At 40.2% G+C, this 27,833-nt stretch overlaps 1 protein-coding gene across 6 annotated transcripts in view; it reads right to left on the reverse strand.

Moving 5' to 3' along the window:
* The window catches only part of LOC125463301 (cAMP-dependent protein kinase type II-beta regulatory subunit), a 99,318-nt gene that overhangs the window by 62,557 nt on the left and 8,928 nt on the right, over positions 1-27,833 (reverse strand). For 2 of the 6 annotated variants that reach the window (XM_048554423.2, XM_059654635.1), the window contains exons 1-2: positions 26,199-26,727; positions 203-238 (exon numbers count right to left, since the gene is read on the reverse strand). In XM_048554423.2, the coding sequence (XP_048410380.1) occupies positions 203-238; positions 26,199-26,463 (301 nt within the window). In that variant the 5' untranslated portion in view covers positions 26,464-26,727. Of the gene's footprint in view, positions 1-202; positions 239-2,328; positions 2,403-26,198; positions 26,853-27,833 lie in introns of those variants that run through there. The other 4 variants (XM_048554421.2, XM_048554420.2, XM_048554422.2 and 1 more) reach the window with 4 other exon arrangements.

Genomic DNA, 27,833 nt, shown 5'->3' on the forward strand with positions numbered 1-27,833 from the left:
AGCTGACACATTGTACTACATAATTCCAGAGGAAAATATTGTAATGGTCCACTGATTGAGTGAAGTGCAGAACTGTCCTTAAGCATACAACACTGTAATTAGACAGTACAAAAATTAACTAACTTCTGCAGTATGAATTTCATTTTTCCTCCCACAATCCATATCATCTAAGGAGAATTATAAATACAAATTGTATTCCTACCAGATACTCGTCGAGTAAATCTGTTTATCACTGGAGCTGGAAAACAAAAAGGGAACAATACAGTGTTTTAGCAAATACTTTTGGAAATTTCACAGATCAATTCTTTGCTCCGTCAGTGATTTGCATTAAGAACCTTAGAAAAGCACATTTATATTGAAGAAGATGTTGCAAAGATTTACTTTTATTTTATACACAATTTTACTGAAAGTTTAAACATTCAAGGAAATACATTACTGTTATCATTAACACAAAATCAGCGCTTAAACAAATGACATGCTGTCCACATTTCAACAAGAATTCCTTGAAAGTTTCCACTCAAGATTCACTAAGTCACTGTGTTACAAAATCAGCAATAATTCCCGCCAACTGTGAAACCAGGAACTATCACTGCTGTAAAAGTGAGGATGATGTGGACTTGTAAACAGAAACACAGGGTCCATTCTCTGGAAAAGGTGATAATGAAATACAAAAACAGGAAAACAACATCTTCATGAAATAACAGGACCATGAATCAGTTAATCAATCATTGTGTCATTCATATTTGTACTAGCTTTAAATTTCCACCACTTTAATCTGATTTCATTGTATTGTTTGTGAGGCTGGATGAACACAGCAGGCCAAGCAGCATCTCAGGAGCACAAAAGCTGACGTTTCGGGCCTAGACCCTTTGGAATTCTCCAGCATCTGCAGTTCCCATTATCTCTCATTGTATTGTTTTCTCATTTTTCATTATTGGGACATTTAGCCAATTTGTTTCTGAATATCAGAGATAATGGGAACTGCAGATGCTGGAGAATCCAAGATAACGAAGTGTGGAGCTGGATGAATACAGCAGGCCAAGCAGCATCCGAGGAGCACAAAAGCTGACGTTTCAGGCCTAGGCCCTTCATCAGAAAAGCCTTTCCTAGGCCCGAAACGTCAGCTTTTGTGCTCCTCAGATGCTGCTTGGCCTGTTGTGTTTGTCCAGCTCCACACTTTGTTATCTCTGTTTCTGAATATCATTTAGCATCTACCTCAATAACTTTAGAAGATAAAGGATCCCACTTTCTACAAACCCTACGTTGCAAACAAACAACAATCTTGCAACTTTCTCCTCATTCATGGTGATCATTCTGGAGTTTATCACTTGTTATCAAACAATAGAAACAATTCTCTTCTACTTCTAAAAATTATTCACAACTTCCTTTAAAGAGTGACCAACCTTCACGACTGACTTCATGTTTGAATCCAGTGAGATTAAACTTTGAAAATTCTTTCCTACAATAGCCCATCATTCCAGTGAATCCTCGCTGCAGCCTTTACAATGAGGTGCCCCACTAAATTAAACACAGTACATCAAATAAAGCCTAACAAGTGACCTATACACACTTTCCTTTTGCATTCAATGCTGCACATATTAAAAAAACTCATTTCTTATTTAAATCTTGCCTTTGCACACTTCCTTTCTTGACTCACTGTGAAAAGAACTAGCACATTTGTCCACATTAAACACATATCTACAGGCATGTCTTGTGTAAACTCAACATTTTATTCCTAGTCAGACAAGCTTAACTGCAATTACTCTATTTACCATTTCAAGATGCGTATATAATGAATAGAAAAGAAAAATTGGTCTGAATATGGATCCATGTGTACATTATCAATTGGCATTATGCGAGTGGCAAAGTACTCAATTGTCTCCAGTGTTAAATTTGAAATCAGTCAGACATTTCCGAATAATTTATTTCGATATTAAAATTTAAAAATTGAACTCGTGGCACAGTGTGCCAAAGGAAGCACCAAAATCAAGTCACGCACTGGCTGTTTATTTTGCTCTTCCAGAATCAAAATCTAACCAGGTAAATACAAATTTTGCTGCAAAGGGGGACCTCAGTTCCTGGCAACCAAGATCTATTAGCAAGATTATTGAAGATTCTTTAAGTAAGTAAAAAGCGCATGGATTTTAGCATGGCTTTCCACCAAGACTCCCATGGTGAGTTAGTCAGGAAAATACAATGCTGATCAAATGTTGAAACAAGATGGCTTTAAAGCACACTACAGGATAATGGCTACCCAGTCAGATCATTTCTTCCTGTATATCTCACATTCTCATGGAACTCTCTGTTCTGAAACATGCCCAATCTTACCTGAAAAGGTTAAAGTCATAGACATTTACAAGCACAGGAGGTGGTTGTCATTTGGCCCATTCTATCTGCAAAATGTCTTACTACACCGTAGGCAAAATACTGCAGGAGCTCGAACTCAAAGAAAATGCTGGAGAAACACTGTGGTTTGGCAGCATCTGTGGAGAGACAAACAGTGTTAAAATGTTGCAAATGTGGTATGACTTCACAACTGAAGCAGTTCTGAATTTTGAGCTCTTGAAGACTCATGTCAGGCTCGAAGTGTTAAATTCTCTTTCTCTTTGCACAGATCCTGCCAGACCTGCTCTGTTTCTCCAGCATTCTCCTTTGTTTCTGACCACACAAAGCCCATTTTCCAGCTGTTGACCCATAGCCCCAGAGGCAACCACAATGCAAAGTGAACATATATATATTTATATATGTTGTTATCTGGGTTTCTGATGAACTACTTTTTTCTTACACACAGTTGTAGACTTGCACCACACTCTGGCTGAAAAAAAATCTCTTCTCTTAACCTTCTCACCTTGAAGCTCTGTCCCCTAGTTAGTGACTTGTTGGAGAAAAAAAAACACCTTCCTCACCACCTTATCTATGTCCCTCAAATCTTCTACACATCTATCAGGTCAGCCTATCCAAATCTTTCCTCAGAACTTAGAAACTTCAGCCCAGGCAGCATCTTGGTAAATCGTCTGCATACATTCCCATACATCCTGCCTATAAATAACATGACCAGAACTGCATGCAGGGCTCCTGTTGTAGGCTAAACAGTGTTACATACAGCATCAGCAAACCTCTATTCTGTTGTTTTGTATGCCTTTATTGATGAAGCCAAGTATCCTTCTAAACCACCTTATCTTCTTGTCCCATGCAGGAACCAGCGTCTTTCTTATATATCTTTGTTTAAAATCTAATCAGAGCCTGGCAGTTAACTGTCAATCATCAACTGTTACATGGCAAAGTTCTGCCACAGTCCACTTGCCAACCAAGCAAAATCAGTACACTCTTTCAGTACAAGTGATGGTTTTCACTTTTATTGGTATTCTTGGAAATACTAAATGTGACAATTATTAAGTGCGAGATGAAAAACTTTGACAAAATGTGTCTTTTTCTGAAATACTCATTTACATTCATTTGGTAAGACAGAACTTAAAGTCTGGCTAAAATTATGAGGCTTTGTACTCCAAGTGTGGTCTCAATAATGTGCAATTTTGATCTCTGTATTTAAAGAAGCATTTACTTGGATTAGAGGGAGTCAAAGTTCACTCAATTGTTCCATGGGATGACAGCATGAGTAAATTGGACTATTACGCTCTGGAATTTAGAATAAGGAGATTTCACTCAAACATTCAAGACTATGAAGGGATTGAGATTGGAATCTTTTGGCTTGGAAATCAAGGACAAATAGACACATTTAATTTCTCCACCCAAAAACGATTGTCAATGTTTGGCATTCTCCATCCAAGATGGATGTAGACATGACAAGATCAGTCATGATCTTATTGAAGGGTGCTGCAACTACAGTGAGCTGTACAGCCTTTTATTATGTTTTTCCATTCTTCTGAACTATCTGAATATACATACTATTGAAAGGCTATGATGTACATGTCCCATTAATTCATAATTGAGTAACTTAAAACTATACCATAACTATTTCTATAAATATTTATAATTGCAATGTCAAATATCAACAATTATCCATCATGTTAGAGTTACACAGTTCCCACCAAACTGCTAAACATCTTCTGGCTATCTGCCTAAATGTTCACTCTCAGCATTCTGTAGTCTGGATGTTTCCACAAAACCAGAGGCTTGGCCCCACATGTATTCTTAGAACTCTGTGCACCAGTTTCTCAGCAGCTTCCCTCAGAATCCAGAACAAAGTTCTCCTTCACCCAATATAATCTCTGCTCCCTCATGTTCTATCCAGTCTCAATCTCCACAAAACTTTAACTGTACCTTGCACTAAACATTTTAAGCAATTGTCCTCAACTCTGACTCTTCAAAACCTCCATGACTTATCCTGTTGTGCCAAGCTCCTGCAAATTTTAGCTTGTTGCAAAATCCTTCTAATCCTGTCCCATTTCTTCATGCCATCCCTAGCTGTGATTATTCACCATTTTCCAAGCTAACTCATCAATAGTTTTTTGAACCTTCTTCATCCCTGAAGGAGCCACACTAAGCTCTAAACAGCTGAGTCTCTGCAGCTTCCCACTCACCGTCTCAAATTCCTTAACCTGACTGCGTAAACATATTCTTTCACTCACCAACTCCAAGCCATACTGCTATTAGATTTTATTCCTGTCCGTTTTCAGTTCAGTTTTCAAAGGAACTTCTTGTCTACTCTTTTCCCCTTCACCTTCACTATAACTGTCAACATACGTACAATACTCTAAAGACATCCATTTATTTTGAGTTTGAATATGTGTTGTCACATACTGAGACACAATGCAAAATATTGTTTTGCTTACATACCATATAAATTGCATCAGGGTAGCAGAACAGAGTGCAGAACACATTCAGAGTCATACGGTATAGAAACAGACTCTTCGGTCCAACCAGTCCATGCCGAACATAATCTCAAATTAAACTGGTCCCACCTGCGTGCACTAGGCCCATACCCCTCCAAACCTTTCCTACTCATGCACTTATTCAGACGTCTTTTAAACAATCTAACTGTGCCATATCCACCACTTCCTCAGGAAGTTCATTCCACATATGAAGCACATGGTTGTCAAAAACTTTCCCCTTGTGTGTTTTTAAAGCTCTCTCCTCTCACCTTAAAAATATGGCCCCTCGTCTCGAAATCCCCCACCCTCAGAAAAAAGATACCTACCATTAACCCTGTATCCCTGTCTGTATCCCTCATGATTTTATAAGCCTGTATAAACCCTCTCAACTTCTTATACTCCAGTGAGAGAAGTCCCAGCCTTTTTTTATAACTTGAAACTTCCATACCTGACAGCGTTCTGGTAAATCTGTTCCAAATGCTCTCCAATTTAATAATATCCTCCCCATAACAGGGTAACCAGAACTGGATTGAGTACTCCAGAAGAGGCCTCACCAACGCCTTGTACAACCTCAACATGACCTCCCAACTCTCAAACTCAAGGATCTGAGCAATGAAAGCAAGCATGCAAATGCCTTTTTAAATCATCCTGTCTATACATGACACAAACTTTAAAGAATTATGTACCTGGACCTTAAGGGCTCTCTGTTCTACCACATTACCTAAGATCCATTAATTATACAATTCCTGCCCCCGTTTGCTGTACCAAAATGTAAGACCTCATTGCAGAGAAGATGCAGAAAGAAATAAAAGATAAGAATTACCATTTGAGAGGTCCATTCAGAAGTCTAAGGTAAAGCATGCACAAACACATCTTAAAGGTAGAGTGGATTTTTGCTTTGCAAAATAGAATCATTGAATCCTGAAGTGTGGAAGCAAGCTATTTGGCCATCAAGTCCACACGGATCCTCTGAAAAGCATTCCACTCAGATCTACCACCTACTCTATTCCTGTAATCCTGTATTTCCCATGGTTTATCCACCTGTCCCGCACATCCCTGGACTCTATGGGCAATTTAGCATAGCCAATTCACCTAACCTGTGCATCTTTGGACTGTGGGAGGAAACTGGAGCACCCATAGGGAACCCACATAAACAACAGGAGAATATGCAAACTCCACACAGATAGATGGTCTTCTGAGGTTGGAATCGAAACAGAGTCCCTGGTGCTATGAGCCAACAGTGCTAACCAGTGAGGCACCACACTGCCCTGAGTATGAGGACTAATAACAATACCAAATAATAGGACACTCTTGAAAGTTGAAAACAGGATAGCACAAATTGGCATTGCACAAAGAAAACATTGCAATTCTCCTTGACCTGCAAAGCTGCAGAATTCACTGTAATTTGACAAATGGCTTTTCGTAAATCTGTATCTTTCCAGTGTGGTGAACATTGTTGGAGGTTTACTGACATTTGATTATGGAATACAGAACAAACTTTCACAATAATGGAAAATCCAGCCAAATTCATGTCCAATTGCCTCAGAATTCTAGGAAACGTAGCACAGAAGTCTTTTTTCAAAAATTGGTATAAAAATAGACATGTTTTTCCACAAGTTACATATCAGTATGAAGAGAATAGAAAAGACGTCTATCTCTGTAAGAAAGCCAAGATATAAAACTGTAAACCATCAAATCTGTTGTATATGTATTTTTGCCTCACTCAGTGTTGACAGATGTTTTCTTTTCCCAAATCCCTTTCTCTTGACATTGCAATTAAAGCCTCTCAAACAAAGAAGCATCAGCTCATTGGTTAATTCTGCTCCAAATCATACCTCAAAACAATGCTTCCTTCCCTTGTATTTAGAAACATTCATGGACATTATTTTAACATGTACTCTCACACATGAACCCTGAAATTTAAAACCATACGATCAAATATCCATAATTCAGGAGGTATTTATTCAAATAATTAGCTTAAGAGAATTGAACCATATATGGACAATTGCTTCATGTAGGTTTTCTATGCTGTGGGATATTCAGACCCAATTGTACCAAGTTTGGTAAGAGCACTAAACTTAATTAAGCAATGTACAATAAAAGGTTCCATCATCAGTGCTATCCTGCTCAGTAACACTCAGTTTAGGTTCTGCCAGGGCCACTCAGCTCCTGACCTCACTGCAGCCTTGGTTCAATCAAAAGTACTGAATTTCAGGAGGTGAGCTGAGAATGACAGCCTTTGACATCAAGGCTGCATTTAACCAAGTACAGAATCAAAGAGCCAGAGGAAAACTGGAATCAGTGGGTAATCGGGGGGAAACTCTCCTCTGGTTGGCATCATACCTGACACAAAGAAAGATCTTTATAGTTGTTGAAAGTCAATCATCTCCAGTCCAGGTCATCTCTGCAGCAGTTCCTCAGAATGGTCTCCCAGGCCCGACCATCTTCAGCTACTTCATTAATGAGCTGCCCTCCAACAGTAGGTCAGAAGTGGGGATGTTTGCCAATGGCTGCACAATGTTCAGCACCATCTGCAACTCCTCAGACACTGAAGCAGCCAATGTTCAAATGCTACATGATCTGGATGACATCTGGGTTTGGGCTGACAAGTGGCAAGCAACATTTGTATCACAAACACCAGGCTATGACCATCACCAATAAAGAGACATTCTAATCGCCATTAGGTGTCAAGGCGTGATGTTGTCATCTCCGAATGCCCCATTGTCACCATTCCGAGGGTTCCTATTAACCAAAAACTCACCTGGTCTAGCTATTTAAAGACAGTAGCTATAAGAGCAGATCAGGTTAGGAAGACTGTGGTGAGTATCTCATCTCCTGAGTTCCCACAGCCTGTCCACTTTCGACAAGGCACAAGTCAAGAGTGTGATGGAATACTCCCCACGTGCCTGGATGAGTGCAGCTCCAACAACACTCAAGAAGCTGGACAGCATCCAGAACAAAGCAGCCATCTTGACTGGCACCACATCCATAGGCATCCATTCCCTCCATCAAAAATCCTTCCAAATACACAAACACTTCCATCTCGAAGGACAAGGACAAGGACAGAGGAACATCACCACCTGCAAGTTTCCCTCCCAATTCGGAATTATATCACCATTCCTTTACTGTTGCTGGGTCAAAATCTTGGAATTCCCTCCCCAAGGGCATTGCAGGTCAACTTACAGTACATGGGATACAGCAGTTCAACATAAGGCAGCTCAACAGCACCTTCTCAAGGGCAACTAGGGAAGGATAATAAATGCTCACCATCCAGCAATGCCCACATCCCATGAGTGAAAGAACTGCAAAGGGTGGATAATTAAAATTTTGACTGAACATATTTTTAGAATTAAAAGTAAAGAACTGTGCCTGCCAGATTGCAAAGTACTGAATGAAGAAGCCAGAATTAAAGAACGCAATGACAAAGGTTTACCGGACAGAGGTCCTGCAGAGTGAATACAGGGAGTAAGAAAAGAGGTCAAAAAGTAGGACCTCAAGGATAGTAATGTCTGGATTACTACCAGTGCCACATGCTAGTGAGGCAAGAAATAGAAAGATTGGTCAGATGAATGCTTGGCTGGGTTTCAGCTTCTTGGATCATTGGGACCTCTTCTAGGGCAGGGATGGGTTGCACTTAAACTGGAGCAGTACCAATATCCTCACAGGAAGGTTCACTAGTGTTATTTGAGATGATTTAAACTAGAGTGGCAGGGGGCTAGGAACCAGAGCAAAACGTCTGAAAGTGGAGGGATTGAGGGGAAGGTAACTGTTAGGACCAGTAAATCAGAAAAAGACAGGCAGGGACACGTAAATGAACACAATGGTACTCGTGGGCTTAAGAGTGTTTATTTCCATGCAAAGAGTATTATAGCTGAGGCAGGCGAGCTTAGATAACAAAGTGCGAAGCTGGATGAACACAGCCGGCCCAGCAGCATCTCAGGAGCACAAAAGCTGATGTTTCAGGCCTAGGCCCTTCATCAGAGAGGGGGATGGGGAGAGGATTCTGAAATAAATAGGGAGAGAGGGGGGAGGCGGACCGAAGATGGATAGAGGAGAAGATAGGTGGAGAGAAGAGTATAGGTAGGAAGGTGGGGATAGGTCAGTCCAGGGAGGATGGACAGGTCAAGGAGGTGGGATGAGGTTGGTAGGTGGGAAATGCAGGCGTTTTTCAGGCTGGAGGTCTCTAACTAGTGGTGTTCTGCAGAGATCTGCTCTTTGTGATTATATATAAATGACTTAGATGAAAATGTCAATGAATGCGCAAGTAAGTTTGCAGACAACACAAAGAAAGGTGGACTTGTGGATAGTGTAGAAGGTTGTCAAAGAATACAGCAGGACATAGACCCACTGCAGATATGAATGGAGAAATGGCAAATGGAGTTTAATCCGTATAAACGCGAGGTGCTACACTTTGAAACATCAAATGTTAAGGAAAAGTATACAACTAATGGCAGGACTCTGAACAGCATTCATATGCACAAGGATCTTGGGGTTCAAGTCCATCGCTCCCTAAAAAGTAGTCATGCAAGCAGATAGGGTGGTAAAGGCGACATATGGCATGCTTGCCATTACTGGTTGGAGAATGGAGTATAAGAGTCAGGATGTCATGTTGCAGCTTTATAGGACTTTGGTTAGGACACACTTAGAATATTGCATTCAATTCTGTTCACAACATTACAGGAAGAATGTGGAGGCTTTGGAGATGGTGAGATGGTGTAGAAGAGGTTTACTAGGATGGTGCCTGGATAAGAGGGTATGAGCTATAAAAGGAGAGGCTAGAAATACTTGGGCTGTTTTCTCTTGAGTGGCACACAGTCTGAAGGGAGACTTGATAGAAGTCTATAAAATCATGAGACACATAAATAGGGTTGACAGTCAATTTTTTTTCCCCAGATTTGAAATTTCTAATAATAGAGGGCATACATTTAAGGTGAGAGGGGGAAAGTTTAAAGGAGACATGAGTGGTAAGTTTTTGTTTACACAATGGTAGGTGGTTCTGACCGGGGGGCGGGGGGTGGAGGCAGATACAATAGGGGCGTTTAAGGGACTTTTAGATAAATACCTGAATATGCAAGGAATGGAGGGATATGGACCAATGGCAAGCAGAAGGGATTAGTTTAATTTGGCATCATGTTTGGCGCGCAACATTGTGGTCCTTTTCCTGTGCTGTACAGGTCTATGTTCTAGATTGACAAAATTGCCCCCAAACAGCTGTAAGAGTAATGCTGACTGCAGATCTGATTGATTTTGCTGAAACAATGAATCTGCCCTTGATTGACAGCTTCCAGAGTCCCTACCAGTGCACAATGGCAGAAGTGTGTACTATCAACAAAATACTGCAATCACTCTCTAAGGCTCCTTCAACAGCACCTTCTAACTTGCTGCCCTTACAGTTACAAAGGACAAGGGCAGCAGATGCACAGGAACACCACCATCACCAATTCCCCCTCCAAACCACACAACCATCCTGATGTGGAACTACTTCTCTATATTTTCACTGTTGCTGGGCCAATATTCTGGAATGTCCTCCCTAATAGCATTATGAATGTAGCAATACAAGAGCTGCAGCTCTTCAAGACAACTGCTCATCACCACCTTCTCCAGAACAATTAAGGATGGGCAATAAATGCAGGCTTAGTCATCAATGCCCACATCCAACAAATTAATTTTTAAAAACATGGGATTTCACTGTAGTAGAGGAAACTGCAACTTCCAGCGAGCATACATGTTTCGTAAGATCAGGAAGTTACTGTTTTTGCTGTTGTCATCCTTTAGAAGCAGTATTAAAAATTGGCATCTTGAAAACAACTGGCACAAAGTTTCTGAATCTGCATGATTTATACCAAATAATCTCACCTGAAATGTAAGGTAAAACTGAAGTAAAAGGTTTATCACTGTCCAGTGAAAAACCTTCACTATTTCCAAAACAAGTTCACTATCTTGTAGAATTAACTTTCACAACTAGGCAAGCTCATTCCTTCAGATTTTTAAAACTTGTTGGCAGTTTAAAAAGGGCTTTTTCTTCAACTCTTTTCAACTCTCTCACAATTCAGTCTTAATTAGCCTCTTGATTTTGCCTGCTCTCTGAGATTGACATTGCTCTTCCTTATTATTTATTCAGGATTTGCACCCAATGTACAAATTCAAATTGTCATGATGTTGTAAAACTGGAAACTTCTATTTAATTTGATGAGGGTGGTGTACAACTTTTCAAAAGGGCACAGACTGGTGAAATTGGCAGACAAGTCGTAGATGAAATTAAATTCTGGGAAATGTGAAGTGTTCAATTCGGGTCCCCCTGCTATATGGGAAATGTTGTGAAACTTAAAAGGGTTCCCAAAGATTTACAAGGATGTTTCCTGGATCGGAGGGTTTGAGTTATAGGGAGAGATTGAATACGCTGGGTTTTCTTTTCCCCCCCCCCCGGAATGTTGGAGGCTGAGGGGTGACCTTCTAGAGGTTTATAAAATCACGAGGTGCATGGACAGGGTGAATAGCGAAGATCTTTTTCCCCTCAGGGTAGAGGGGGTCCAAAACTAGAGGGCATAGGTTTAAGGTGAGAGGGGAAGAATTTAAAAAGGGACATGTGGGCCCAGTTTTTCACATAGAGGGTGGAACATGTATGGAACAAACTGCCAGAGGAAGGTGCAATTAAGGCAGATACAATTACAATATTTAAAAGGCATCTGGATGAGTACACAAATAGGATTTAGAAGGATATGTGCCAAATGGCGCCAGATCAGTTTAAGATATCTGGTCAGCATAGACTAATTGGGCCAAAGGGTCTGTTTCTGTGTTGTATAACTCCATGACCCACCTCAGTTGAGGAACAAAACCGATATGATGAGTACGATTCTATAGAGGATGCAGGAGCAGAGAGATCTGGGTTTATTTGTGTGCAAATCATTGAAAGGGGAAGGTAAGTTGAGACACTCTTCCATCAAAAGGGACATACAGTACAAATGCAAGGGAATTCTGATAAACCTGTATATAACACCATTTCAAAGTCAACTGGGTTAGTGCATCCAGTTCTGGGCAACATACTTCAGGAAGCATGTGAAGCTATCAGGGAGGGTGCAAAAATATTTCCAGGGTGAAGGAACATAATTTACATGGAAAGATACAAGTCAAGGCTGTGTGGAGAAGACTGAAAATTGAAAGGAGATTGGTAGTTGTATTAAAAATTATGAGTCATCTAGACAGAGTAGATAGAAAGCATTCTCACTGGTGGAAGGATCTCGAACAGATTTTGCACAGATGCAAAAACAGCACTGGCAGTATGAGGAAAAATAACTTCAATGCTTAGCAAGTGGTTAGAGGCTGTAATACAATGCCTGCGAAGATCAGGTTAACAAAGACAAAGACAATGCCAAAGACACTGAAAAGAGAATTGGATCAATATCCGAGAAAGGAAACATAGGCCTGTGGTGGGAAGGCAAAGCATTGACAGAAGGTGAATTGGACCTGTGGAGGGCCGGCATAGAGACAGTGGCTAAATGGTCTCCATCTGTGCTGTAAGCATTCTATGATTCTATTATTACAACTGACACTTCCTGGTCCACACACTGCAGTCCTGGAAGGATATTTCATTCTAATAAATGTTCCACGCACAGGTCCCTGTTTCCCTTTAAAGGCACTGCCCCATTGTGATTTGGTAATTACAGCAAGCTTCAATGAAAAAAAAACACATCACCTGGAACGTTTGTGAGCAGGTGCAACAAATGGCTTGTACTGTCCACTTGCCATTAAGATTAAAGTCTGGCTCAATATGAATCTCAAAAGATAACCTTGTGATAAAAAGTGTATCCAATTATCCATATGTTAACAAATTCCACGAACAGCCACTGCAAAAACTTGATATTTGTGACTCTCAACAACTTATAGCTGATGGGAACAGGCCCACATCTCAATATCTGGATTAATGAAGCATTTGCTGCAAAGGCCAATTAGTGAAAATCTTCCAGCATGATATAAACCCATCAACGGCAAAGAATGCATAGGAACGTAGAGCATTCAGTCTATGCCACAATTCAATATTATCATGGCAATTAAGAATCGTAAAGTAACCCACCATGGTGTTGCACACAATTTGATGCAGTATGTCACCTAAAGCTACTCTACAAATGTCAATTTCTATTAATGAAGTAAACAGTATATCCGTTTAACATCACCTGTTTCACTTTGTTTGCCTTGCAAATCCTCTTCGGTGGATAACATTCTTGCATGATCTCTCCCCCAACTCTTGCCAACTCCCCCAGCCACCACCAGTTGCCACCCTCTAAGCTCTGCCTTGCACCTAGACTTGCTTCACACCCTCTGTCCCTAACTTGGCCTTTGGACTCTTCTCCTGAGCTTATACTGACACTGTATGTCATCTGGTGACAGAGATTGATCAATGCTGGCAGTCCCAGGGTTTAAGCTGAAACCTGAACCAACTGATTGTTGCCACTAGATGGAGCCTGCTCAACCTAAAAGCACAGTACTCAATGGTGAGTATTTTTTCCTGGTATATGTTTTCCTTCTATAGAGTTAGGCATTGCATTTTGCCAGGTTCTTCAGACATGAATGCACAGTGTCACATATGTATAGTACAGTATTTGAATTTGTACACAAGTTTCTTCAAACACTCCCCATAAATTCTGGCTTTAACATTAACTTAATGGGAATCAAAGTAACTTCTATTAAAGTTGCGATTTTCAAGTCCACAGCAACAATTTTAAAAGTTACTTACTCTATTAGGAAGTAGTCATACAAAAGCTAAAGATGAGGGACTCTCGCTATTTGTTTGAAAGTCTCCTAACGAGCAAAAGATGCAACAAATGTACTTGCACTTGATCTTAAAATTAAAAGAACAAAGAATCTTGTGTAGCAGAATATTTTGCACAGTCTAATTGGCCTGAAGTTAGAAAATCGTAACATGTAGGGTACTGGAAAATTAAAGCACAGAATGGGGAATAGCATTTTTTAAAAAATCAACTGCATCCATAAAATGAACATAAAACAATTAAACAAAAACATTCAAAAATAATTGTGAAGTTTTAAAGCCACTGGGTGAAATGTCAGCTGTATTTGCACTGAAGTTTCTAATCCACTGGAAGTCTGCAATTAACAGGGGTAATTTATAACCAAAAGCGAATTAACTCTAAAATATCATGTTCAGCAAGGGTGCTGTCTAAATGTCAACTTAAATGCCAAGCACAGAAGGTATTCTCAGCTTCGTTTTTTTGGAGCTCTGCAGGTAGGTTTGAGACACTAATAGTCTGCTTTCAAGTCACAAGGTGAAAGATAAATGCTCATATGCCTGCAACATAAACTTATCCCCCCAAAAAAATTTACTTTTCATAAAGTCTTAAAACATCTCAGCCCGAGTCAGTTACTATTATATGATTTTAATATACTGCCAAGCAAAACAAGATACTTGGGAATTCTGTACTGCTGATTTTAGTACTGGCCAAGTGACAGATAATGTTTCCCACTAAAGGGAAATAAAAAGGGAATCCATTTTGTTCTTGTACTTTGGGTTTAACATCCTTTTATGGAAATCTTCAAACTCTTGGTGGTTGCTATAATTCACCACTTGTATATGCACAGTTTCCAAGACAGATATAAAAATGTCAAGACATGTCAAAAACAACATTTCTCACAAAACTAAATTTGCTCTCTCAGCTGAAGTGCAGAGTGTTATATCCTTGAGACTTCGCTGGATTAGCTGCACTTGCTCAACCTTCTGTAAACTATCGCAACAAATGGTTGACAACAGAGACCTCAGCAAGTCAACACAAGTCCTACTGTACACAACACTTACCCTCACCACATTCCTGTACTGAAGTGAAATCTGGACTGTATCTATTACTCAGAACAGAATTTCCCTTGCGCCATCAGTAAAGCTTCCATCATATCATCCAGATTCCATGGGAGAACACAAAACAAACAGGAGTGTTGCCAGCTCTATGAGCAGTTAGACCAAAATTCTTGCAAAAATTAACTATGATGGACACTGCACCCAGATAGTTGAAAAGCATTCCCCCACCAGCTCCTCTTAAGTTGCCAGAGTTCCATGGAAGGACGAAGAAACCAATATAAAGACACTGTGACAGACTCCTTGAAAGACAACAGCATTGGCATTAATGACCTGGGAGCAGGTTGCTGCCAGCTGTTCAAAATGATAATGACTTGGCCATTTAGACATGAAGCATGATGCAGTTCAATGCCAAAATAAGGAGGTACAGCAGTATATATACACTTCAGAACCTACTGGCTTGTGCAAATCCTGCCCCATGTGCCCAATATCTGTGAATCAAGAATCAGATTGTCTCACATGAAGACCCATTGCAGAAAATCACTGCCCTGAGTAGACAATTCAAGGGCAATTAGAGAATCAAACTCACGGACCAAAATAAAGCTTTCAGTCCATTTGGCATTTTAAACTTGCAGCAAAGAATACAGTCATTGCAGTAACATGGAGGCTATTTAAACATTCTGACATCTTGTCAAAATGCCCTTGAACAGAACATTTCTCACAAAACATTTTCATAGCTGTGCAAAAATGACATAAGCAGAATGCACCAATAATTGAACAACAACTTCAAATGGATTAAATGTTATAGAGAAACATCTGAATTGGATAGAGAAAATTGTAAGATTAATTGAAGGGCTCAAACAACAATGTATGAATGGTGTATAAGAGAGAAATTATAATCCCTGTTTTCAACAAATTTTCAAAAAGTCCAAACAAGTATAAAGGAAACAAACTTGCTGCTCCCTTTTCAGAAATATGGTACATTGAGAACTCATTGTGCATGCCGTTTCACTGTATAAAACACCAGTCCACTGCCTGCATATTAAATTGGAATACATCATTATTTCCACATATTACACTAAGTGCCGCATAAGTATTTCGAGTTATCATCTGACATGGCTCGGGGAGCACATTTTGGTTGAACTTCACTCTTGTGGCTAATCTATTCTCTCAATCCATCAATGAGTTTCCACTTTGGCATGTGTTCTAATCCACAGGATAATCTGTGCAAAACAAACTGTGAGTCACGTCCTTGTTTAAACTACAATTTCCCAAGTTGATGTAGGGGCTGATGTACCACATTTTACTACAGGCTGAGTATTGATAGTCAGGTCATTAACATCACTCCGATAGCATTATCTGACTTGACGGGAAAAAAAGATGAAAACCTTTATTTGCCATTTGTTACCAACACATTTTCTTTCATAGCACAAATATTTAAATAACAGCTTCTGAATAGCCTAAATAATTTAATTTATCACTCGTATGTTCATGAAAACAAACAGTTGCAACATATACTTTGACAGCATGAGACTCAATCAAGCCACAATTGTAGCCTTAGCATCTACATTAATGAATCGTCACTAGCTACCACTTACACTATGAATTCAAGCATCAAAGACATATTTTCCCAATAACTTCATACACACCACTAATTAATATCAAACTGTGAATCATAAACATGAATAATTTGACACTGAATTAAAAAGAAACTGAATATGAAATAACCAAATTTGTTTACTCTGTCCCACACACATCCAGATCACCAGAAAAGAAAAAGTGTGCAGTTCAAGTATGACAGAAATGTCTGTTGGAGGTAAAATGTATTCAGGAGGGACTAAATTTGTAAACAATTTGATGCCAACATTAAAAAAAATGACATGTATTCCTCATTAACCGAGACTGAATTTTCAAAGCTGTTCTACCATGATATCTCTTTCGACATATCTTTGGCCAACTTCACCAACTCATTCACACCTTGTTTAGCAACTGCCTGTTATAGTTCCCATCCAAGAGCGGAAGTAAGCAATTCAGTCCAAGTCCACTCTGCCATTCAATGAGAACATGGCTGTTTAGATAACCTACAATGCTATTTTCCTGCCTATGTAATGTGTCTATCTTAACTATGAATAGACCTCTGTCACAAAGGACGCCACAGATCCACTATCCTCAAAGAAATTCTTCCTTGTCTGTCTTAAATGGGTGACCTCTTACTCAGAGATTATGCTACGGCAGATTAAATGTAGTATAATCTCAGCAGAATGACACTTGGATTGTGTTTCTGCTTTGTTTGCAAGCAAGTAATTGCACTCAACATATGTTCAACTTTAACATTTTCATTAAAAAGAAATCAACTTTCATATCCAAAAGGAAAATGTTCTATTAACCAGCACAAGTGGGAAGCATATCAACATGTCAACACTTCACTTATTTCTATTCGTTAGGGTGCCTCTTGACATACTGAGGAATGGTAAATTGTGAAGTTTTATTAATTCACCTGAGAACAAATTTATCAACAAGCTTTTTCTAGTAAGGACATAAAGTTCACCCAGGAGTAAGCTAATTTTAGAAGGGAAAAAAATTCACTAAGAAAGGATGCAGATCTACAATTAATTTCAAACATTTCATTGCTGTACAGTAGTCACTTAGTAAATTAAATAATCATCAATACAATTTTTAAAAATGCCAGTTGGTCAAAGTTCCTTTAAAACTTGAGTAGCTTTACATGACCAATTGTCAGGGCACACATCTCTAAAATACTAATGTGCTTATGGCTGGCTGTATGTAGACTTTACCATGGAGCAAAGATGATGTGGTATCTTCCAAGCTGAAGGCTATATATTCATGAAACTTAATGTGACCTGGATGTAACAGAACGAACATTTAGAATATGAATGTAATTTGAACAGGCTCTGAACTAATTTAACTGGCAGAAATTTTGCAAATTTGACCTGGGATTCGGGCCAGTTCTCTGGATACAGCCCAATTCAGTCCAATTGAACCAGCAAAAACACTCAGAAAAATCAAGTGCAACGGGTTTTGGACATAATTTACATTTAAAATTCCACAGTTGGTTCAAAGGGTTTTGCCCAAATTGGGCTGATGAAGTGAACAGAAATGAACAGAGACTTAACCAGCAAAGTACACTTCAGACTCTCATAGTGCTGTGGTAGTGGCCCTACTTCTCAGCCAGGATACTTGGGTTCAAATCCAACATAATATCTCTGAACATGCTGATTCAAAAGTGTCTGTTACTATGATAAATGGGGGCTGTTGTGGTGAAGTGATAGTAGCTCTGTCTCAGGGTAGAAGGTCTGGATTCAAGTTCCTCCTGCTCCTGAGGTGTGTAATAACACATCAGAACAGATTGATTAGGGAAATATGTACAAGTACAGTACAACCCCAGAGGGATCAAAAAGTTGCAATGGCACCTTTCTCTTTCCTACATAAAAAAATCTTCAATCATCACAATCAATAATAGAATACCTTGCAGCAGAATACCTGTACCACAAGTTGTTAAATATTATTCTATGAATGAAGACCTCATTACTGGACAGTTATTTCCTTTCCTTGCAAGATAGTAATATTACTGGGTGTCTTAGATGCTTCAGTACATTACATACAAGCTTAAGTGGAGTTGAACATTTGTAAGCATTTTGACAGTAATTCACTGACATAGTATCTAACTGTCACACTACGTATATCTAACATGCAGTGGGGCATCAAATGTAGGTCAAAGTATGTGTCATTGTAATGTATGTCTTACTGCCCTTGGCATGTTGAGGCTCCAGTGACTAGGTGCAAACGGTTTAAGGATATATTCTGGTTAAGCTCCATTTTGTTCAGCTTTATGTATTTTGTAGCTACACCAATTTGCTGTTAGTTGGATTTATGCCAATATACAAAATACATAGAATGGTAAACACAATCACAAATAATGTTTCCATGTCTTGCAGTTAAGCTCCTGCCAATTGTAAAAATGTTTAAATATTGATTTCTGGAATATTTTGATCAGCGCCTCCAATATTACTGCAGCTACTTCCTTGAAAACGTTTCGATGCAGGGCATTAGGTCCTGTCAAACTATCTGCCTTTAGGCTCATTGTCATTTTGAAAATGACAGAGACTATTAAGATCTTGCCTATGAGCACTTCTCTGTTGTCTTTAGGATGTTTACTCGTTCCTATCAACTCTTTCACCAACCACTAGTTTTCATTGCTTTGCATGGCTTGTTTTTGATTGGATACTAACAATGAACACCTCCATTACCATGGGCAATTCATCTTTCTCAAGTTCTCTTTTTTGGCTGGAATAAAGTTTTGTTAATCCTTACAAAATATTTGCTTAAATGTCTACCACTGCTCATATACTTCTTTTCCCATTAGTGTTTTTCCAGACATTTTAGATAACTTCTTCTGTCATTGTGTGCTCTTCTTTTAAACAAGCACAAAAAGATGAGACCCAGGCTGCCCTTCCTCAAACTGAATTTTAAATCACAACCAAGTTGTGATCTCTAACCCCTACAGGATCCTCAACTACCAGATCTCCTCTTAAAATCTACCTCACCACACATGGCTAGACCTAAAATAGCCTGTTCCCCATGTCATTTTGGCCAACTACTGCATCTAGGAACAGCCGTTGATGCACTCTAATTCATCTGCCATATTACCCTTGCCAGTTGGATTTATCCAGTTATTATACAGAATAAAATCATCCATGAACCAACTGTAGTGCCCTTCCTTTATGCTGGTATTATTTCTAGAATATACTTTGTCTAGCAGTAAGTCAACTTCTCAGGGGCCAAGAGTTGAGCGCATTGAATATAGTAGTTGGGATGTCATGTTGCAGCTGTACAGAACATTGAACACAGTATTCCAAAAGTGGCCGGGCCAATCTGGTCTCCCTGCCAAAGGACAGATGTTTAACTTGAAAGAGTGAAGAAAAGATTTACAAGGAGGCTGCCACAGTTTGGCGGGGGGGGGGTGGTTTATACTACAGGTAGAGGCTGAATAGTTTGAGGCTATTTTCCCTGGAGCATCAGAGGCCAAGGGTGACTTTATAGAGGTTTATAAATTAGCGACGGACTACAATAGGGTGAATAGCCAAGATCTTTTTCCCCAAGATAGGGGAGTCCAAAACTAGAGGGCATAGGTTTAAGGTGAGGAGGGAAAAGATTTAAAATAGATCGAAGGCTCAACTTTTCCACACAGAGGGTAGAGGGTGTGTTTGGAATGAGCTGCCAGAGGAACTGCTAGAAGCTGGTAAAATTACAGCATTTAAAAGGCATCTGGATGGCTACATAAACAGGAAGGGTTTAGAAGGATTTAGACCAACTGCTGGTGAACAGACTAGATTTTTATGTTCCTATTCATTTGTGGGTTGTGCATGTTGCTCACTTGCCAGCATTTCTTGCCCATCTCTAGTTGCTCTTGAGAAGGTGGTGGTGAATCTATGGGTTGTGGGTTGCCCACAATGCCAGTAGGAAGGAATGCCTGGATTTTGACCCAGCAGTGAAGCGATGGCAGTATACATTTCCAAGTCAGGTTGGTGAGTGGCTTGGAGAGAACTTGAAGGTGGTGGTTTTCCCATGTATGTGCTGCTCTTGCCCTTCTAGCTGGAAGGAGTTGTAAGTTTGGAAGGTGCTGTCTGCAGATCTATGGTGAATTTCTGCAATGCATCTTGTAGATGGGCACACTGCTGCAGCTGAGCTTCAGTGGTGGAGGGAGTGGATGTAGTGCCAGTCAGCAGGCTGTTCTGTACTGGATGATGTCAAGCTTCTCGAATGTTGATGAGGCTGTACTCACCCAGGCAAGTGGGGACTATTCAATCAAACTCCTGATGTGTGCCTTGGGAGGTGCTGCACAGACTTGGAGGAGGAGTCAGGAGGTGAATTACTTGCTGCAGTACTCCTAGTTTCTTGTAGCCACTGAAGCTGTGTGACCAGCCCAATTGAGTTTCTGGTCAATGATAACCCCCAGGACGTTGATAATGGGGGATTCAGTGATGATAACACCATTGAATGTCAAGGGACGGTGGTTAGATTGACTCTTATTAGTGATGGTCATAGCCTGGCATTTGTGTGTTGCAAACGTTGGTTACCACTTGTCAGCCCAAGGCTGTAAATTAGCCAGATCTTGTGGCATTTGGGCACCAACTGCTTCAATATCTAAGGAGTTGTGAATAGTGCTGAACATTGTGCAGTCATTAGCAAACATCCCCACTTCTGACCTTATGACGGAGGGAAGGTTATTGACGAAGCAGCTGAAGATGGTTGGGCCCAGGACAGCTCCCTGAGGAACTCCTGCAGAGATGTCCGCCTATCGACAACCACAACTATCTTCCTATCTGTCAGGTATGACTCCAACCACTGGAGAGTCTGTCCCTTGATACCCACTGATCCCAGTCTTCCTCTGGCTCCTTGATGTCTCACTCGGTCGAATGCAGCCCTGATGTCAAAGGCTGTCACTCCCATAGAACACAGAACATTACAGCACAGTACAGGCCCTTTGGCCCTCGATGTTGTGCCGACCTGTCATACCAATCTGAAGCCCATCTAACCTACACTACTCCATGTACATCCATATGCTTGTCCAATGATGACTTAAAGTTGGCGAATCTACTATCGTTGCAGGCAAAGCATTCCATACCCTTACTACTCTCATCTCACCTCTGGAATTCAACTCTTTTATCCATGTTTGAATCAATGCTGTAATGAAGTCAGGAGCCGAGTGGCCCTGGCAGAACCCAAACTGGGCATCACTGAGCAGGTGCTGCTTGATAGTACTGTTGATGACACCTTCCATCACTTTACTGACTATCAAGAGGAGACCGATAGGGCGGGAAATGGCTGGGTTGGATTTATCCTGCTTTTGTGTACGGGACATACTTGAACAAATTTCCATATTGTCAAGTAGATACCAGTGTTGTAACTGTATTGACACAGCTTGGCTGAGGGAGCGGCAAGTTTTGGAGCACAAGTCTTCAGTCCTCTTTCTGGAATGTCATCAGGGCCCATAACTGTTGCAATATCCAGCATCTCAAACCGTTTCTTGATATCACACAGAGTGAATCGAATTGGATGGAGACTGGTATTCGTACTGCTGGGGACTGCTGGAGGGGGCTGAGATGAGTCATCCACTCAGCACTTCTGGCTGAAGATTGCGATGAAAGCTTTAGCCTTATCTTTTGCACTGATGTGCTGGGTTCTTCCATTGTTGAGGATGGGGATATTTGTGGATCGCCCTCCTCCATTGAGTTGTTTAATTGTCCACCAACATTCACGACTGGATGCAACAGGGCTTAGATCTGATCTATTGGGTGTGGGTTTGCTTAATTGTATCACTTGCTGCTTATGTTGTTTGGATTGGAAGTAGTCCTGTTTGGTAGATTAACTTTGGACATCTAGTTAGCATGGACGAGTTGGACCAAAAAGGTCTGCTTCCACACAATACAACTCTATGACTGTCACCTATGCTTTCCACTCAACTGATTCTAGAGAAGAACCAATTTTCTGAACAGTTAGGAACACTGGCTGATCTTAATAAATTGTTATATATCCAAAACTGAACATTTGATCAGAAATACAGAATTGTCTGTGTAACAATTAATGGCAAACAGGCCATTTTACGATATCACTAAATCATGCAGTTAGACAGAAAAGATCTACAAGTATGACTTAATGCGGAGTTCTCAAATGTTCCAAGTAAAATTTATGCCCACAATTAACATCAATTGAAAATTTCATAGGTGATTTATCTTACTGCTACTTGCAATGTATTACCACACAAATTGGTGCCACATTTTCCTGCATTAAAAACTTAATTGCATTTCAAAAGTAATTCATCAGCTGTAAAGTACTGCAATGCACTAATACATAGAAAAATGTTGCATTTACATAGAATGTAAGATGAACAGCAATTTGCTATAAGAAGGTATATAGTTTCATGAACAGTTTCGGGGTAACACTAAATGCTGCGCACAATTGGATGCAATGGGAAATTTAAAACTGTTCATTAAATCCAGTGTTAGCTTGGTCCAGTCTCACCATAAAAATGTAGCAAAATTGTCTTATCAGCCAATATGAAGGATGGGTTTAGGAGTGCATTTGAGGAGCAACACTAATCAAACCCAAAGATGAGGTCCCAACTTGGTGAAGTTATGACACTGGACTAGCTGAACGCCAATGAGCAGAAGAGATAGCAAAAATCAATGGCTCAAATCAAAGTTCTGTAGTCTTGCCACATCCAGTACTGAACGTTGGTGGACAATTCCTCTCTACTCTTACCTCAGGGAAGGAAGGCCACTGATGAAGCAGCTGGCGATGTTTGGGTCTAGCTGACTACCGTGAGGAACCCATAATATCCTGGGACTAAAATGACTGATGACTGATAAGCATGACCATCTTCCTTTGTGTTAGGCATGATTCCAAGCAGTGGAGGGCTCCCCCCTCCAATTTCACTGGCTCCAGTTTTTCTAGGACTCCTTAATGCCACATTCAGTCAAATGTTGCCTTCATGTAAGCACTTCAGTACTTTTTGCAAAATATTCCCTTTCTATAAGGGATGCAGTCCCTCCTCATTAGGCCAGCATTTGTTACCTATTTCTAATTGCCCTTAAACTCAGTTGCTTTAGAGGACAGTTAAAAAGTCAACCATGTTGCTTTTGACCTGGAGTCACACTTGGGACAAATTAGAAAAGAATGACAGATTTCATTCCTTAAAGGCATTAGCAAATCAGACTGGATTTTAGATGCTATCATTATTACAGTACTTAGATAAGCTTTATATTCTAGACTCATTAATGGATGTAAATTTCATCAACTGCCTATATCTCCACAGCTTTAGCCTTGAGCTCGGGATTATTCATCCATTATTACCACAATGCCACTGTCTGCCCCCAGATCACATGAGGAGGAACTCCCAAAGTGGCCTGCACAAAAGTGAACGGCATTCTGCTCTGGTAAGTCAGTGAAGCTCCACTCACACAGTGCTGAAACTCCATTGGCACTAGCCCAGTTCAACTAACTCACCAATAACCTTTTTTCAAGAGAGGAAGTAGAAATCAGGCAACAGTTTGAAGGCTACAGATCAAATTTGGAAAAACATGTAAAAGATGACTAAAAATTAAATTATGGGAACACAACCGATGAATTCCAGGAGTTTTGGAAGTACTGGGAAAGATAGGCTGAAGAACAGAAGAAAGTAAAATAAAGTTATAAAATTATTACGAAAATGAGGCAATGTTGTTATGAAAGCATTTCAAAATGCATTGACTACTGATACTATAGCAAAAATTCCACTTTTGTATTTCATGACTGTGGTTGATTTTTAAACAAAACAATATGGTTAGCATCTATGTTTGCTTTTATTCCAAAAAAATCAAAATTGGGTAAGCAGAGAAGTCAGGTCATCTGAGTGGGAAACTAACAGGTTGACATCGGTTATTATGTACTGTAACCAAAATGAGAACAGCTTGACTGAAATGTCTAAACTTTGTGCTAAAATAAGCAGATGGCAAAATGACATTTGGAATTACAGGAGTGTAACATGTGGCAATGGCTGATCTGATCTGAACTTCGAGGACATCTGTCTTGTCATGTTTAATCAGGTTCAGCCACATATGTAAAAACAGCATTAAAATTAGACCAGCAATGTGCATCCAATGCTCCACCAATCCAAGATATGCTATAATTAGCACACTGATAATGCCCCGATACTGCCTCCTCTTGATTATCCTGCATAAAAAAATTGACCTCTTTGCAAAACCCTTTGATCAGCTTCCTGTTAGCTCCTCCAACTCAATTTTACCTGCTAATATGCTCCTGTAAAGTGCCTACGAACGTTTCTACATTGCTTGTATTATATAAACATTACGTTAGCATTCATTGAGTCAACTCTGTAAAATAATTTCCTATGACCAAATAGAATATGAAAACATCCTCGGAGACACTGGAATATCAACACTGGCAGAAGGTTAGCAAGTGAGAAAAAAATTAAGAATGGTTAGGATAAAAAAAGTGATGTATTATACAAATATAATAAATTTTACATTTGTTTGTTATTTTGAAATAGGCAATATTGATTCCTGCCATTTAAAGACAACACTTGGTCTCAACTGTCCTCATTCATTTCTTTAGGAAATTAGCTGATCCACTTTGTCATATTATTTGCTTCCAACTACACATAAATGATTGGAACATTCAATTTAATATCTGATGAATGAGGTTGAAATAGTTTGTCACTTCTCACCAAACCTCTAACTTCCAATTTCTTATAAAGAGTTCCCTTGTTTACTGATAAAATTTGAGGCACAAAGCTCAATTCATTACTAGTGAACATACCTCCTTAACTGCTGGCTCCCTGTTAAATTACAGATATTTATTTCTTAAATTCACAAACAAAGATTGTGAGGCCTCCACAATTTCTACAGTCCCTATGAAAAACTTTAAGTACACCAGTAGAAATGGCGCTATGCAGAAGTTTACACCCTTTTTCCTCTGTCAAGACACTGTGAGATACACATGATGAAAACAAATAGTGCCAGCTGAAACATATATGCAGAGTAGCAAAGAATTCTACATAACATAATGACAGGAAGATACAGTGATATAACTTGGGTCTCTCCTCAGGGCCTGGGAGCTGAGTTATGGGCACAGCAGCAGAAAGAACACCAATAAACTAATGGTATCGAGCAAGATGCTGAGGTACTGACTTCAGTATATAGGATGGTAGTATACACTAATGATTTATGTTAAATCAAAAGGTTTACAACTGTGTGATCTCTGCATGAACTGAACTTTTCACTTGGCAGTTGCCGTATTTCAATTAATTGTTTAATCAGCCTTCTTTCTCAGTTTGTTCCTCACACTATTCCCAAATTGGGCATTCCATTTTCTTAAAAAAAAAGAAATATATCAAAAACCATTACCCAGCAGGATACACAGTCTACTTTCAATGAGTTGTATATTAATTAATCACTGTCCCCAACTTACCCTACAGTGAAAACAGCAACAGACCCTAGCCAACACTGTTCATATTCAGCATGCATTTTTACCCCCAAGATAAAGTAAAATGTTCCAGGCCAAATGCTAATTTTGTAACTGAAGATTAAAATTGCGTTCTTTGGTACCCTGGACCCCAATTACCGAGGTAACCCTTAGACAAAGCCAATTATGTGGAATTTAAATACAGCCACGGGCCATTCGGTCCGGCCGATCAATGCCAACCCCAAACTCCTCCCAGTCCTAACTCCATATAACACGTACACAAAGCAATCATTCGGGCCATCGTATATGTCAGAGAGGGGTGAGGAATGGGAAGAATCTTGTGTGAAGCTAGTGTCCACTAGCTGGGTTGAATGTTTTAGACCTTACACCTTAGGGAGAAAGACAGTAACTATTGTGCTTCCCATTATCCGCAAATATTTTGGGGGGGGGGGGTGGTAAATGTCCCCTTCTCATCCCCAAAGCCCTCTCACACAGTTCAGAGCAAACCCAAAGAGAGCAAGGAATAAGTGCAAAGACACTGACGTAAACAAAAAAGTTTGAAATGAAAATCTACACGATCGTACCTTCGAACTCCTCGTCCTCCTCGTCCTCGCCGCCGTTCTCCGAGTCGGTCTGCATTGGCTCGTCGGAGAAGTTGACCGCCTTGGCGGCTCGGAAAGGGCCGCCGCTGCCGTTCTTGCCATGAGCGAAGGGCAGCTTCTGGCTCGCCTGCAGCTTGCTGAAGTACTGCACGGCGAAGTCGACCAGATTGGCCGGCTGCTTCCTCAACACCTCCACAGTGAAGCTCTGCAGCAAGTCTGTCAAACCAGCCGGGATTTTAATGCTCATTCCTATGCTGCGATGCACAGGGAGTTAGCTACTACAAACAAGAAAAAGATACAATGTATATGTGTAGCAACTATAACTTTTTTTGCTGAACAGACCTAAATGGTGACTGCATGTGAAGGACAGAGTTGACCCTGATATATTGCTGGGGGTATACCGCTTTGCTGAGTTAAACTGTCATTATCTATTCCCCACCCCCTTCTCCCGGGCTATCCCTTACCACTTTTCAATGGCAGAGTGCGGTATATAATTCGCAGCATCTTGCAAAGACTCACCGACTCCCAGCTACACGTGATGCCAGAAACCATGGAAACCGCCTAGGCCTGGAATTTACGTCGGAATGAATGACAGCGCAAGGGGAACAGTTTCTGCTTAAAGCGGCGATGTTTCACAGTCTGAGTTACTGCAGACTCCTGCAGTGCTGGCTGGAATGAGAGATACCGCAGCCGTGGATCATGTTTCAGCGGTAAACAAAACAGAAAGAAACAGCTCCAACTGCAACAATAATGCCAACTCCACCGTCTCGTAAATCAAGGGTCTTGATATAAAGTCAGGAGTGTTACCATCTTTCAAAACACTTGGTTTAAAAACCTTACCAACTGGTAAATGTCGGTGTCAGAACACCGTATGTTAGAAAGATGCGCCTCAAAATACTTGGGTTTTATTTAATTGAATTTCTATCTGTTATCCTGGCACATCTAAAAAAATGCAGTCACCAATGTAAGAGGCCATTTAGTCCATTGTGGCCCTGGCAGCTCTGACCAGTTCTTTTTTCCCCTGTATTTATATTCATTTACAGGATGTGGGCATCGCTGGCTCGGCCAGCATTTATTTTCCATCCCTACTTGCCCAGGAGGCAGTTAAGAGTCAATCACTGTGGGCCTGTAGTCCCATATAGGTCAGACTAGGTAAGGATGAAAGTTTCCTTCTCTGAAGGACATTAGTGACCCAGATGGATTTTCCCAACGATCTTGAAACGATTGTCATTTGACTTCGTTCAAGACTTTTTTTAAAAAAATTGAATTCAGATTACACTGTCTGTCATGGTGGAACTTGAACCCAGGGTGTACAGTAGAAAACATTCTATCTGGATGCATCACGGTGTGGTTTGGCAACTGCTATTCTCAAAACCACAAGAAACTACAAAGAGCCTTGACCACAACCCAGTCCATCATTCAAACCAGCCTTCCATCCATTGGTAAAGCTTAGCAAGTCAGGCAGCATCTATGGAGAGGAATCAGAGTTAACATTTCAGGTTGAGTGACCCTTCCATCCATTGACTCCATCTATACCTTCTGCTGCCTTGGAAAAGCAGCCAACATAATGAAAGACCCTCCCAACCTGTGAACCCTCTCTTCTGTTGTGCAGAAGTT

This window comes from Stegostoma tigrinum, chromosome 25 (assembly GCF_030684315.1).
Source record: "Stegostoma tigrinum isolate sSteTig4 chromosome 25, sSteTig4.hap1, whole genome shotgun sequence".
NCBI lineage: Eukaryota > Metazoa > Chordata > Chondrichthyes > Orectolobiformes > Stegostomatidae > Stegostoma > Stegostoma tigrinum.